General features: G+C 34.2%; 3 protein-coding genes across 3 annotated transcripts; 2 read left to right on the forward strand and 1 right to left on the reverse strand.

Annotated features, from left to right (window-relative positions):
• The first annotated feature begins 456 nt into the window (after positions 1-456).
• LOC139862325 (uncharacterized) lies at positions 457-3,532 on the forward strand. The gene is made up of 4 exons (XM_071850918.1): positions 457-862; positions 964-1,226; positions 2,802-2,947; positions 3,411-3,532. Exons 1-3 carry the CDS (start codon positions 553-555, stop codon positions 2,880-2,882), a joined length of 654 nt encoding a protein of 217 aa, XP_071707019.1. The 5' UTR covers positions 457-552; the 3' UTR covers positions 2,883-2,947; positions 3,411-3,532.
• Positions 3,533-7,129: 3,597 nt separating this feature from the next.
• On the reverse strand, positions 7,130-9,187 carry LOC139864855 (uncharacterized). The gene is made up of 5 exons (XM_071853422.1): positions 9,060-9,187; positions 8,783-8,931; positions 8,650-8,698; positions 7,850-7,992; positions 7,130-7,238 (listed from the first exon to the last, which is right to left on the reverse strand). Exons 1-5 carry the CDS (start codon positions 9,106-9,108, stop codon positions 7,152-7,154), a joined length of 477 nt encoding a protein of 158 aa, XP_071709523.1. The 5' UTR covers positions 9,109-9,187; the 3' UTR covers positions 7,130-7,151.
• Positions 9,188-10,458: 1,271 nt separating this feature from the next.
• LOC139861963 (nuclear pore complex protein NUP88) lies at positions 10,459-15,505 on the forward strand. The gene is made up of 9 exons (XM_071850495.1): positions 10,459-10,832; positions 11,193-11,344; positions 11,432-11,554; positions 11,670-11,814; positions 11,896-11,957; positions 12,050-12,266; positions 13,153-14,073; positions 14,611-14,860; positions 14,961-15,505. Exons 1-9 carry the CDS (start codon positions 10,491-10,493, stop codon positions 15,224-15,226), a joined length of 2,478 nt encoding a protein of 825 aa, XP_071706596.1. The 5' UTR covers positions 10,459-10,490; the 3' UTR covers positions 15,227-15,505.
• Positions 15,506-16,199: the final 694 nt, after the last annotated feature.

A 16,199-nucleotide genomic window follows, 5' to 3' on the forward strand; every position in this document is an offset into this window, starting at 1 on the left:
TAATAGCGTTGAGAATGACGACCGTCAGTACAACAACCAAACAAACACAAACTACGAAACCGCCTTAACCCAACTGAAAAAACAACATAATCCTTCAAAACAAATACCACGATGAGACCCCTGAGCAAGAGAATGTCAACGAATTCCGACGCATAAATAACTGGCCAAAAGAGAACCAACCACCACGAAACCATATCTCCACCATATCAGGGAACCTATCACCACCAAACCATGCTATATTGACAAAAACGTTCACAAAACCCATTAATGTAACTTTACCTTTCGGTGTAAAATACATAAGAAGTTTAATTAGGTAATTGCCGTTAATTTCATCATTCATGGACCCCACACACATTTTTTTATTGATTTTATCACATAAAAAATTAAACAATTCAACTCTTAAATTGCTCCCTATATTTGACCCCCAATTCTTCATTCATTTCCCCTGAATTTTCCTCCCGCTTTCTTTCATTCCATAACTTAACTACTCATATATAATCAAAAAAACTTCCACACCAATTCAAATCTATTAATCAAAACAATTAATTAATTATGGGGTTTTTAAAAGATGAAAGAAGTAAGAAAGCTTTAAGAGGATTTAAAACCCTCTTCTTTTTAGTAACCATGATTATATCATTTCTGTTTTTTTCTGCTCCGATACTATTCGCCGTCGCCGATGCTTTACTTCCGACAGCTCTGTTATCAGCTTCTCTATCTTCTCCGGCCGATTCTCCGTTCCCTGATCCCTCACCGGCGTTCTCGTTCTTCCAAACTTTGTCTTCTCATTTAATCAATTACGATTTCCGGTACTCGTTGATTGATATTCCGATAATTTCGATCTTCCGATCAGCCATCATTTTATGTAAGCAGCTGCCTTATTAAAAAACTAGTAGACTATTTAATTTAATTTGATGATTATATAAATATAAATAAATTGATTGGATTTTGTTGTGATTCTGTTAGGTGTGTACGGATTATGTGATGGACCGGGATTATCAAGGGGACCGTATTTAACAATAACGACGTTTTGTTCGGTCGTTTCGTTGTTGTTTGTATCGGTGAAAGCGGCTTATGTGTTTGGTGGGAGTAGTAGTGGTTTCACGGCTGCTGACGTGGCGTTGTTTGGTTGTTCGTTGTCGTTGGCCGTCGCGCATATCGTGGTGGCGTACCGGACGAGCTGTAGAGAACGACGGAAGCTTCTTGTTTATAAAATTGACATTGAAGCTGTAAGTATAGTTTCCTTTCTGATCAAGATTATTTCATACGGAGTAGTTTTGATTTTTAAATTAATTTATTTTTTTTTTAATTAAAGATATGATTTTTTTTGTTTATAACCCGAAAATAAAGATTCATACCCATTTAACAACATATCGAAAGTCACCCCTCGAATTTAGTTTTGCTTTTATTCACACCTACGTAATAGACTATGCAATTGAAGTTGTACACTATGTATTAGGTGTTGTATGTTATACTCCCCCAGAGTATTCTCTATATCTCTATCTCTACAAGTTATTAGTGCTGAAAATAAAATAAAAATATAATTTAATATACGGAGTAAATACAATATTAAGCTGAATATATGTTTGGGGATAAGATAGAAAACGGAAAATACTCGATTATTGGAAATATGATCTATATTTATCTAGGCGTTCGAATACCCGACTATTTAGGTATTCAAAATGTTATCAAAAACTTTTTGAGCTAGGGCATTGAATAGTGATTTTTCAAAATGTCAAGTAATTAAATTAAATTTAAATTATATAAAATAATATGAATATTTAACATATTTAGTACATTGATAATATTTTTTTTTATTCTGAGTATTACTCAATTTTAATATTTGACATTCTGAATACTAACATATACTGTACTATTCAAAATTTCAAATATATTGAAATTTGAATATTCTAAACTTCTAATATTCAAAAATAAACGCTAGGATGTACACACGTGAAAATGTGGCCTCCATTACGAAAAGGCGTAGGATGTTTTTCTTGTTTGGCCATTGTTGACTATATTAAGGAGTAGAGAGTAATTTAAAGCTTGTATATCTGATAATTTTATTTGATTGTTTATTTATTAATCCAAATTAAAAATATAATCACAAAGAAAAATAGTTAATCGTATTGGCAGTTAATTTCATAGTAGGAGTTCTAGTGAGGGGACCCTCCTTGGCCGGACCATAACATGCCAACTACAAGGGAAAATGTCCAATTTGCAGGGTAATAAATTGATCTTGACCCTTCAAGAACTTGACTTTATACGCGTTTTTTATTTCCTTTTTCTTCAAGAAATAAAAATATCTATGCTTTTTAGGCTTTCCTCCAATTTCGAACAATGGAAATGTAACTCATTTCCTTCATAACATAACCGTGTGAACGTACATATTCATACATTTGGTTTGTAGTGCATTGTCCACGTCGAATGTTAGAAACAGGAAATGGACCTAAATCCTTTTGGAACAAAATTTGCCACATATAATACATATAACTAAAACTATAGTGCATTAGTGCGACATAGCTAAGCCGAAAGGGTTTTAAGGGATCATAACATTAGCATACCATAACTTTCAAATAACGCATAGGGACTTTATTCTTAGGAAATGGACACTGTACAGCCTTTAATGCATGGATTACATGATAGAAATTCACCCATACCCTTTTGATGTAACTTTAAAAAGATTATTATGCAAGATTTGAACTTTTTTATAAATTCGAAAAAGGGTTAGCTTTATTCAACCAAGATAAGTAGATAATTGAGTATAAAAATACTAACAAGTTGGGGTTGGTTTGAATTTTCAGGTGTCCACATTCAAGAATGGGTTTCCAAGGTACTCAAAGATTCTTCAAGATGAACGGATCAAAGTGAAAGTGCAAAACTAAAAGTTGAAGCATAACTGTTCCCATTTCAACTTCAATCTTTTCAATGGCCCACATCCAAGTTTCAGGTAAACCGAATATTTATATACAAGTGTGAATACTAATTTGTACTTACAACTCATCAAACAAAGCTGTTGGTGGTTTGAATTGTCCCATTGTGTGGGTCATTTGGTCTTGGTGCATATAAATATTATGGTAAAATGTTTTGTCAAGGTCCATGCCAACACATTTTCCCAGAGAACAGATTGTTTGGTACATAAAAAAATGTCACTTTTTCCCTACAATCTGTCTTGTTATTGAACCAAATTCAGTCATCACCATGTGCTCCACCCCTTAACATTTGGCAGTTTACTCATGTTCAACATGGGTATCATCACTTTTGTCCAAAATTTCAGTTGGCATTAGTTTATTAGGCTATCTAGGATCCTCTGTTTTTTATTATTTTACTTGTTATAATTTAATATACTTGGTAGGTTGGTACATATGCCAAAACATGAAAGTAATCTTTGTTTTGTGATGTTGTTTGTGTAGGTTATCCGAAGGAGAACCGTTACTTGATGGCCAAACATGAAAAGATAACCAAGATACATACATTGTTTATATACACGATCAAGTTTGAGTACATATGTAAACTATGCAGATTTTTCTTCTTTTTTTTTTAGATAGAAGTGGGAGTTTAAGTATCGGGTTTGAGATCTATCTTCCACGAAAAAATATGTATAGATTAATTTTGTTTTCACTAGAGAACGAAATATTTAAGCACGTTTTGTGGACATTATATGCTACAACGCCAAATTCAAGAATCTCGAATGATATAACTCATTTGACGTCGTGCATTCCATAAAACTTTATAAAGAGGAATGTCAAGTAAAATCTTTAACAGCATAACGAATGATCTCAACATGGTAGACACATCGTGTGATATGACGATACCTAAGATTCTTTGAGTTTACAGTCTTGAAATTATGTACAATGGATTTTGTAAATCTATAATAGAAATGTTTTTATAACTCAACATCGATCCAAAGTCCACCTGAAAAATACTGAAAGAGTACAGAGCATAAACTACGGCGACCGGCCCGGAGAGGCAGGAATATAAGTATATACAAATACAAATAAATGTCATATTGATTCGCTTGGTATTAACTAATTTTGTTAATACCAAATATTGGTACAACTCAGAAAAAGAATCTAAACAAGGTGGAAAAATAGATGGATACAACAGCAAGCTTTTGAACATTCTTTTACATCATTTTTTACATATAAGCCAGGCCCTATGGAAATCATAACGATTTAAAAAGAACCTCTTAAAAAAAAACATAGTTAAGTACTTGTAAAAATACTTCAAAATTTCTTAATAAAGACGTTATGAAGGCATATTTAGACCAGTACTATCGTATTAAGTTGAAGGATTGCCACTGTTATAAGGATACAAACAACCTATTCTCTATTATGTGGTTGTAATTTGAAAATTCCTTTTTGGTGTGTTTTGATTTTAACTAGTCCGGACCGGCCCGCGCGTTGCGGCGGGAGCTTTCGGGCTGTGTATTCATATTTAACGTAGCGTTGTGTATTTACAGAGGGGAACACGGCCCATGTTTTAAGCGTCGTTTTAGATGTCGTTGTGTTAAGCGTTTTTTAAAAAGTATCCGTTTCGAACGTAATTAGTTTTGTTGTGTTCAATAAATTTTTTCGAGTGTAACGGTGTTATCGAAAAAATTTAACTCACGGCGAGCAGAAAGATACGGGCTGTCGTTGTGTTTAGCGTTATTTTAAAAAGTGTTCGTTTCGAACGTGGTTAGTTTCGTTTTGTTCATAAAATTATTTCGAGTCTGACGCTACCGTCGAAAAAATTTAACTCGTGGCGAGCGGGAAGATACGGGTTGTCGTTGTGTTTAGTATTTTTTTAAAAATTGTCCATTTCGCGTATAGTTAGTCCCGTTGGGTTCGTAAGATTTTTCCGAATTGAACGGTGGTCTCGAAAAAATTTAACTCGCACCGAGCGAGAAGATAGGGCCGTTATAAATTCGGGTGGAATTAGTTTCTTTTATTTTAATAACATTATACATTTACACTTTTAACCCCTGAAAAAGTGTAAACTTAAGGGATCGTAATGTAAATATAGCCGAAGTTGAGGGACCGGTTGTAATGTGAACGCAAACTCAAAACTACACTCCAATATAATTAAAACTACACATTTTGCACGTTTAACCTCTGAAAAAGTGTAAACTTGATGGATCGTTATGTAAATATTGCCGAAGTTGAGGGACCGGTTGTAATGTGAACGCAAACTCAAAACTACACTCCAATATAATTAAAACTACACATTTTGCCATCCCTTTTAGTATATAAGGGTTATACATTTACACTTTTAACCACTGAAAAAGTGTAAACTTGAGAGATCGTAATGTAAATATAGCCGAAGTTGAGGAACCGGTTGTAATGTGAACGCAAACTCAAAACTACACTCTAATATAATTAAAACTACACATTTTGCACTTTTAACCCCTGAAAAAATGTAAACTTGAGGAATCATTATGTAAATATAGTCGAAGTTGAAGGACCAGTTATAATGTGAACGCAAACTCAAAACTGCACTATAATATAATTAAAACTACATATTTTGTCATTCCTTTTAGTATATAAGGGATCCCTTTTAGTATATAAGGGTTAATTAATAATTAATAATGGAATACTGTTTGGTTTGGTTTCCCATCCTTTTTCTAGTTTCCAACTTTGTTCAATAATTGATTTTTATTTAGATATTTTACTAACTTTGGTATAAGTTTTGAGTGAGTAGAGACATTCATTTAAAAACAAGGTTACATAGCTAGATTTAGACAGCAAATTAGTGATATACTGACACGAGTATGTCCATAATCTTGGATATTTCCTAAGCAGAAACACAAACAACAATTCAGTAAAACCCACCATATATCACTACTAATCACATACGTACATAGCGCTTTTTACCACTTATCGTCCGATTATGTCCCTGCAGTACAATCGTGTGTGACATATAGTACTTCATGAAAAGTTTTATTCAGAGAGCCGGACCATAGATATTTTCTTAAAACCGTAACTCATATTTCACGTTCACACTCGCAGATTTGGATAATGAATGAGTCCCAACTGATGTAGGATATCAAATTAACATGTTCAACCCACATATGCACCTAAAAGTTTATGAATTGTCACTACACAAAGAGATTTCTTACATGTTAGGTCAATTAACAACTATTCATGGGATAAGATATCTCAAATACTATCAGTCTATCATAGAGAGGGACCATAATGACACAGCAAGGTTAATTTATCATTGACATATATCAAGAAATTTATTCATTAAACAAAAAATATCACACAGGTCATTTCATATTATAAACATCACACCAACTTGTGTCATTGGAATAATCATACATCTATATGACTATATATATTTATTAATTACTTTAGAACATGACAAAGCTATCTGTAGCTGGATGGATATTCTTAAACAACTAAGCTAATAATAGCTTACATCACACAGTCAAAAGCAACACCATTACCATCCTCAAAACCTTTGGATGTGCTTAGCTGTTGTGTAACAAGATATACATTCATATTTTATACATACATGTGCATGTGTGTATAATTTTTTATCTGTACTTATATCTTAACAAGGACCCACACTTACGTTCACAAACAAAAACGGTCGAAAAAGTTGAGCTAGAAACACATATCTTACTGGTCTTAGTAAAGGGAATAATGGTCCTATTAGGTAAAAGATAGGAACTTTATGATGTAAGCTCTATCTGGAATTCAACATAAAGTTGGATTAAAGCATAACAAGACAATTAATGGATGACTCAATGATATAAAGTTAATAATCCAGTGAGACTATGAGACACACTTATCCAACTACCATAATTAGGATCAGATAATAATAAAACAAACACAACCACATCAGCATTAAAGATATAAGTGGGTGTATTTGGAAGGACATCTAACATGATTAGGGACCAGAGTGGCACTACCAACATGTACCACTTTTTTAGGTAAATCTTTGAGTGATTCCTAATTAGATTATGTATTAGCGTCGGAACATGCATGTAGAGTGTAGGGTACCATTGTCGAGCGAGTATTCAATACAAGTTTTAATGTGCGTACACTACAGAGATAGAATCAGTTAACATTTTAAAGCATGATTGTTGTACAACAAAAGATTATTTAGTTATTATTCAAGGTTTGAGAGATTTGATATGCATGCTCACCGATGGAAACAGATGAGTACTAATCAGTTCTAATGCCACCCATGAATGTTCTTGGATCAGGACAGTTCCCTGAAAACTGAGCCTGAGAGAAGTCAAATCCTGGATTCTGTGAAAGAAGTAATAGAAATAAAACAGATTAGTCCGTTAGAAATATGTTTTACTCTAGTAGTTTCTTTTTGTATGTTCGATCAACTATTCATGAAAAAGGAAGTCATCCGTATCATGAAATGATGAAATGCTTAGTTTCCATTTCGTAAGCCTTTTTTAGTTTGTTTTACCTTAAAATCATTACAACTAATAACCATTTGAATATAAAGTGTATGCATGTGTTTGTTAACATATAGGGCTATAATTGATTTTGGTATTCATTGAAAGGTTTTTAACTGAATAGCACGGATTTCACCGAGTAAAACTATATGGGCTCAGGCCTCAGATCAAGTCGACAGCCCATGTGACTAGTGTTTTTAACTAACAGTTTCCTCTTGTATATTAAATCAAATATATATACTGATCAAGTTGACATGCTTAGTTTCCACTAAGCATTTGTTCTGTTTTACCTATCACGCTCCATGGAAGCTGACATGGATATTTGTTCCAAAGCAATCAATTGTATTCATCGTTAGGGAAGAGTATAATTTTGTTTTTTCCTTTTTAATAAAAAGACAGAGAACTACTCAGTGGATATGTATTGTACTTTCTAAGCCAAAGCCGACTTACCTCCTCCTGAAACCTCTGAAGCATGAGACGTTTCTGTTCGAGATCAGTGGCATATGGGTCAAGCTGACCTTGACCTGCTATAGGAGACGACCATGTTTGACCTTTATCCCTTTTTTGCAAAGTAATGTGCAATATATCATCCTCTGCCATATACCCATCATTACATTAACATCGGTTTACACAGAGCATGAATCAAATTTTAATATTTTATATACAAAGAACAATCTGCCATTGGGATTAGGGAGAATAACAAAATTCATGCTATTACAAAATATATTGTATCACACGTTTGAATTACATTCGTGTTTAAGATGAAACTATTGTAAATTGAAAACTGTCTACAAGTATGAGATTTTTAAGTACAAGACTGTCCCTACAATCTAGCCATCTAGGAAATCACGTTCTCAGTTCTCACAACCTGTTTTTGAAATAAAGATCTAAGAGTATGAGATTGTTTTGCTTCCACAAAAATAGGTTTGAATCCGAACATTTGAAAGCAGACCATTTTTGCGCAAAGATCGTAACTTTTGATAAATTCATTATTTTACAAGCATGGTCTTCCATGGTTAAACGTTAAAAACAATACCTTTTATAATTTCTATATTTTATGAGCATGGTCTCTCATGATTAAAGCTAGATACACTGTGCTAATGTGCTATCAGTGACACATTTACAAATTACATACATCAAATGCAGATTCAAATTTTACCTACACTAAATCCTAAAAATGGCACAATGTAATACTTCGTAACATTTGTTCCTCAAATCAAATAAAAACTAAATAAAGAGATTATATGTACCGATAGTCCAAAACGAAGAATCAGTCTTCACATGTGAAGCCAAGTCATGCTACACAATCATTATATCAAACCATCATTCACCCTTAATAACATAACAATATCAATATAAACGCGTCAAACGAGCTATACGTACATTCATGTAAGGAGGATTGCCTTTGATTCCAACTTCAACATGTTTAGACTGAATTTTGCAGTAAACCAGTTTTGATGGAACTCCATTAGGCAAAGTGATGTACATATTCACCTCATCTAGCGTTTGATCCCATTCAAATACCTTCTGACCTAAAATAAGGCAGTTTATTTCCAATCAATTAAACCTAATTTAAATCATGCGTAACGAAACCCTAGTAATTGCACAATCGATTAACTGCAATCGGTTAAAATTAAAGATAGGGTAAAGAGTGACATACTTCCATGGAAGAAACTGTGACGCTTTTCAGGTGCCAATTTCCCCGCCATTTGCCGGTGGTTCTACCGTCTGTTTTCGGTTTCCGGTGTTTTTTTGGTGGTGATGCCGTAATTTTGACCCTGGTCAGTTGCTGACCAGTTTTTAATTTTTTGTGTTACTAAAGTTTTCAACCTTTATTCGTAGTTACATTCCCCCCCCCCCCTCATTTTTAACACTTAGTAAAATTTGTTAAAAATCATAATCGGTCTTTAAAACATAAAACAACAAACAACCAATTCCACAGATATTATCCAATCCCACAGATATAAGCATATAGAGGTAAGAAATATTAAAACATTAATTCTAGAAAAGTCATTCCCTCTACCCACAGGTGAAGAAAATCATAAGGAAAGAAAGGGAGATAATAAATCTATTTACACTTTTTTATAAAACCAATCACAATCATGCATATCATATATGTGCAGTAAAAATATCTAATGTATGATATGGGTGAACATATAAAATATATAAGTGGAAATGTCAATGCTCGAAAAGAAACCATTCAACGCTCTACCTGAAAACATGTGATGACTACTGAGTATGAAAACTTGATATGTAGACTATGTAGTGTGAATTAGTCACATCATATTGCTATTCAACCGATTAATACAAAAATAAGATAAAAGACGCGTACGTAATACTTTTGAATCATTAAGAACTATTTATACGATTGATCATACTTTTTTATTAAAGTACTTGTAAGATGCAACTGAAATAAAAAAAAAATATCTCTAATTAAAAAGACGTTTCTAGTGATTTACTTAGAATTAAAGGTGACTATAAGGTCATATATTTACGTAAAAATGTAAAGTAAATAAATAATTTAGTTATGTATACAATAAAAGGTAATATTTCATGTATAAAAAAAAAAGGGTAAAACCGACCATCTGGAGGTCCCACACCGACCGATCTCAAGGCCAACATGTGAGAGGAAAACCGTGTAACATATGCTTAAAGGGACATTTGGCAAGGATTGAACTCATGACCACCGCTTTATGTCATGTCCTCCAACCACTAAACTACTATCGTGGGGAGAATAATATTTCATGTATAATTACACACAATTCATCAAGATGTCTTTTTTCGTAAGAATCAGGAACACATTAGTTGCACTAACACTAAGGGTGCATAAGTGCATTTGATTGTTTTTAATAATAATTGAATATTCATAACTCAAGGCATTTGTTGTTACATTTGAGTGAAATATCAATTTTCAATCAAAATCAACTAAACATTAGAGGGTGTATTATGAAGAACTTAAAAGACAAAGGGCCATTTAGTATCTTAGAGAAAACAATAACCCCTTTTCAATTGGGGATTAACCGGGGCAGCGAATTCAAATCCACCAGAAACATCAATAATTTTCAGTGTTGTGTTTCAAAGCAAACGAGCAATGAGGTTTAATTTCGATATACCGGAAGAAACCACCAAAGAAGCCCTAACACCACCCTCACATTCACCATCGCCGTCACCGTCACCGTTACAGTTACAGTCACCGTCATCAGCTGCTTCCGCAAACATAGACGTAGAATGGCATCCCCTTCAAAGCCACCCAATATTCTCCACAACTGTCCGTACATCAATTAATAATACATCGAGAAAACAGAATCTGATAGCTTGGGACGGTTCTTCTCGTCTCTACTACTGGGACCTAAATTCACAAACCCTACATCGAATTACTCTCCGGTTCGGTGAACCCGACCCGACTTCCATTCTCGCTGCTTCCCCTTCCAAGGTCTTTTTAATCTTATTAATTATATAATTTTTCAAATATATTAGTTAGTATGTTAAATAAATGTTAAATAATGCTCCACAGTATTGGATGAAGTTAGGGTTTATATTAGTCAATAGTGTATGTTTCAGAATTATTGTTACACAAGTTTCATTTCTTTCTTCCAGTAATAAAATAAAATCAAATTAAATTAATATCCCTCTTTGTTGATAAAATTGAACTTACAGCACTATTACTAGACTTTTAGTGTGCAGAATGAACTTACATTATCTGCATAAAGCTATATCGAAACTTAAGTTGCCTGAAATTCGCCTTTTATGTATTTACTTTGTGTGTGTGTGTTTTTTTATTTTTGCACTGTAGGTGTTTAGAGCAGATGTGGAGCTTAATTTTACAGTAGATAGAATTACTATTAACCGACATGGATCGGCGTTATTGTTAGAAGGATCACATGGCTTACGTGTTATGTATCTATACGGACGTTCTTCTTCGAAAGATGCTGCTGTTATTTGCAGGTGATATAATGTATAAACTTTTTGTTACAATATTAGTAATATCTGTCACAAAACGTTTGATCTTTATACTATTTAAACATATTGCAGGACGGTTTCTGTTGGGTCTGATCTTTACTCTAATAAAACCAATGCTATAAGGACATTGAAAGTTTCCTGGCACCCTTATAGTGATACTCATCTTGGAATTTTATCTTCAGATTCAGTTTTCAGGTGCAACATTGTTTATATACGATTACTGTTTTGAGTGTTACATGAGCTGTAATCAATTTTAATTGAATTGAACAATTTGAGTGTTATATAAGCTGTATTGTTTTGCATTATGCAGGCTTTATGATTTGTCATCGGCTCTTGAACAACCAGAGCAAGAGTATTATTTACAGCCGGTCGAACGTGGAAGATCAAGAAATGCTTCATCAATATGCCCCGTTGACTTTTCTTTTGGTGGTGATCATTTGTGGGACCGGTTTAGTGTATGTTGACTATTTGTTATTGTGCAATGTTGATTTGTATTTGTTATATTGATTATTGATGAACTACTTTTTTTTCTGCAGGTTTTTGTTTTATTTAGTGATGGTGCTGTTTATATCCTATGTCCAGTGGTTCCTTTTGGGAGGTGGGTTTGTATTGTATATGTTACTTTTGAATCAAGATCAAAACATATGCAATTGAAAAATTATAATTTTTTCTATGTTTTTTTTGCTACAGTGTGTATAAATGGGAGTCTGTATTGGAGATATATAGTGATGCTCAGACATTTGGACTTAAAGCCAGTAGTTCAAAAGCTGTTAGTAATGCTGACATGGCAATTTCTTGGTTAGAAGCTACATTTCCCGAGTTGGCTCGGCAAGCTGCAGAAGGCGGGACCCAACCTGCACTAAAAGCTCAGCCGTATGCTTTATTTGATGCGTCTGTTGTATTGCAGGTATCCCTTTTAAGTACAAATGGATAATGGGTGGGTCAGGTGGGTTGTGTTATGGGTACTTTTGGTACTGGTCTATATGGGCGAGGCTAGGTTGACCCGAAACACTAAATGTCCATGTTTTTGAGCACCTGTGCTTTTAATTTGAATACAAAAATATGTGAATTTAATGATGATGTAATATTTTGAATATAAATGTGAGCTTTTTCCTAACAAAAGTACCCTTATAAGGTGAGGTTTTTGCACCCAATGACCAAGGTTGCAAAACTCGCTACTCGGGAGTAATTGGTCGGGACTTTGGAGGGAGTAGTAGGCAACTTGGAGATTAATTCGATTGGACTTTTTATACATCTAAATGATAAATTTCTAAATTCGATGTGTAAATATGGAAGAAAACCGTAAACATAAACTTTAACATACTTTTCTAAAAACATAAACATAATCGTTCATGTGCTAGAATCTCTAAAATTCTAGTTTTAATTCATATTAAAATGTTAACCAAATTTGACCTTGTCCGACTTTGACCAACAAATCCAATTTTGACCCATTAACCGACGTTGACCAACTAATCAAACGGATTTTAGAAATCGGATCAGTAAATTCTTAAAAGGGTTTAATCGTTTTTTTTTACAACAGTACATGTGACTCATGTCCCTTATAAGCTAGCTATTCAGTTTTAATGTAATAATCAATGATTAAAACGTACACCAAATAGACCTATTCATATAAGTAAAGGGGTCAACATTGCCACCTCTACTCTGAACTGTTCATAGTTTCTGGATGGCCTATATTAGTATCATTATGCAAATTTTAACGTCCAAAGTTTTCCCTTCATGTATCACAACCTAACCAAGAAACATCACAATACATATACATATTTGAATTATAGGGACCTCTTCATAAAGTATACCACGGAAGGCAAGAAGATTCTGAATTAAGGATTCCTGAGTGCGAGGGACGGGCTATTGGTTTTCTTTACAAAGCAGTAAGCAAAGATTCAATTCTTGTAACAGCCTATAGCAGTGGCCAGCTACAAATAGACGCATTAGCCGATGAAATACAACCGGTCTGGATTGTTGGTAATCAGCCTCGTCTTTCTGTTAATTCTCATGACCGAATAATTGGTGTTGCAATGATTTGTGAAACACAATTCAACGAGCACTCGGTTGTAACACTTGAACAATCAACCGATCACGATGCGTGGTTGGGACATTCACCCCCTCTGTTGACGCTCGGTACTGTAGATTTAGCCCTGCCCGGAAAAACCGATAGCGGTTTCACAATTTCAATGTTTGTGGACCCCCTTTTACCCGAGAGAATATATTCGGTTCATGATGGTGGGGTGGATTCTATAGTGTTGCATTTTCTTCCTTTTACAAATCAGAAAAACGGGATAGATGATGACATCAGCTCTCCGACTGCTCCAACTGTTCAGTCGGTTCTCAATACATGCCAGATGGAAACCTCGGTTTCTCCTCTTGTTGCTTTTGTTGCGTTGGCTGACTCGTTTGGATGCTCGTGGATTGTGGGGCTCACGTGTGGGTTTGAATGCGTTGTAGTAGGGATGGAAAGTTGGAATCTTTTGCTTCCTTCGAGTATTGATAAAGAAAAGAAACTGTTAAGTTTGGAAGAGCCGATAAGTACGGGAGATGGTACAATTATAAGTAAAGAATTACTTGGCGGTCCTAAGGCGGTTTTATTGCCGCCCACTTCACTGAATCCCGTGGCGTCTGACTCTATTGAAGGGAGATCTGCTCTTCATCACTACTTTAAGCTTTTCCATGAGAACTATGTTGAGTATGCACACAAGGTAACCGTTTGAAAACTGTATTTCAATACCAGATGCATTTTATATGTAGTTATCAATCGTCGCACTTTGCCATTGTAAGTTCTAGATGTGGCAAGTTTTTGCCCTGTAACTAATAAATGGGTTGATTAACGTTATGATATATCTCCAATGCCTTAAACCGGTATATTTCAAAGCGAACTTAAAAGGAAATGGGCGATTTGAGAGTCTGCCTAACTGTTTGTTCAACTTATAAAGCTTCCTAGTCATTCTATCATACCAATAATTTATAAACATAGATTTATAAAATTTGTTCTGGGTCAAACGGATCCAACCCGTCACAAATTGTGCAAAAAGTTTATTTATTTGACTCTTTCCACAACCTGCTCATTTGCCACTTATAGTAACTTTTGTTACTTTCTCCGTCATTGTTAATTTTTCACATACTGGTTTTGGTTTTCGTTGGTGCATCGTCCGATGTTAAAATTGTTGTAATATTTGAAACCTTGGTACCTCATATGATATTTTATATATGACAACTAATTTTATGTGGTTTCTTAGGTTTACTTTGAGCTCAAACACCATGGGCCTCAACTAAAGAAAATCATTGATGACCAGCATACTCGTTTACGTGAAGTACAACAGAAGCTAGCAAAAGTTGAAGAGAAACAAGAAGACTTGGAGAACCGAATTGATCATGCAATTCAAACTCACCGTCTGTTGGAGGAGCGATTGTTAGACCTACGAAACCTACCAGGGATCCACAAGAAACCATTGTCGAAAGCAGAAAAAGAGTTCAAAATGGAGCTTGGTAAGTAGTGAATGTGATGAATGTCAATTTGATTATGAAATTTGCATTTGTACAATTCTCTATGATTTTGGTTTTATTTGTATTATTATTAATCATGCAGATGGATTTAGAGGGATGGAATTGGATGCGTTACGGACTACTATAGAAGCTATAAATGGTCGGATCAAAAGATACTCGTGTTCTCCACAAAGCAAAAGAGTCAACCCGCGAAGGCAAATTGCAGGGAGGAGGAAGAACAATGGTCAAGATGATGAGGTGGCACACCTAAAGATCGCGCTTGAGAAACTTTCTATTGTCAACAGTGAGAACACAAAAAAAGTCAAACTTGTGGATTCAGCTTTAAGAAACCGGGAAAACATCGGTTGAAGAAGATAGTTTATTACAAGGTCTTTTGAAACCAACATTTCTTTAAAGTTGACTTTTATGTTTGTAACTTTTGTATTAGAATGTATCGGGCTATCAGCTGCAAAATTACCAAGCGCGGCGCCCTCCCAGATAATTAAGGAGAAGAAACTTATATGACTAGGTTGAAGTGTGTGATCACCCATTATGTCAAAAGTTAGTCTCTTGAATGACACATGACACACTCCATTTTCAACCTAAGGGTGACAGTGTCCAAGAAAATAATTTGGCGGTGCATGAGAAACCAGAAACGTGAGGTGATGTACGGATCACCCCGAGCGAATATCATAAATTATCACGAATATCATAAATTATCACGTTAAATGAATACTAAAACAACTTTAGATGATTAACCTTTTTACCGTTTTTGTATATTTGGACTTTAAACAAGCGTTTGATAAAACAAAATTATGAATGAATTAAAGGTTTTGATTAAACTTGACCGTGGATGATAATAAATTGCTTGATAACTATTTTAATTAACACTCTAAATGATATAAAATTATCGGATTAACCTTTTATATTAATAAATAAAAGAATATGATCGTTTGATGTTTGTTTGGATATACTAAATGGGAATATTGGAAGAAAATAAAGATGCTCAATGGTTAAAAAAGTACGTTGATAATTAAATATGAAGTCAGTAGCAGAAATCTAATTTATTATTCAACGCCATTTATTCCATACTATGATTCTCGTTGCGGAGAAGGTTGAGTGTATGAATGGTTCCGGAGATGATGATTATCGTTCATATTATATGTGCTTCAGTTTTGCTGTTTAGTGCACTTTGTTTGAAACTTTGGCTTTAAGTAGTTGTGCTTGTTTAGTAAGCTTTTTCTTTTATGCCGTTTTTTTCGTTCTAGTTTGTTTAATTGTGGTTCTGGTTGGTGTATTTTACAAGTAGTATTTGTGGTTTATTATTTTCTTGTTTGGGTAG

Source organism: Rutidosis leptorrhynchoides, chromosome 8 (genome assembly GCF_046630445.1).
Source record: "Rutidosis leptorrhynchoides isolate AG116_Rl617_1_P2 chromosome 8, CSIRO_AGI_Rlap_v1, whole genome shotgun sequence".
Classification (NCBI taxonomy): Eukaryota; Viridiplantae; Streptophyta; class Magnoliopsida; order Asterales; family Asteraceae; genus Rutidosis; species Rutidosis leptorrhynchoides.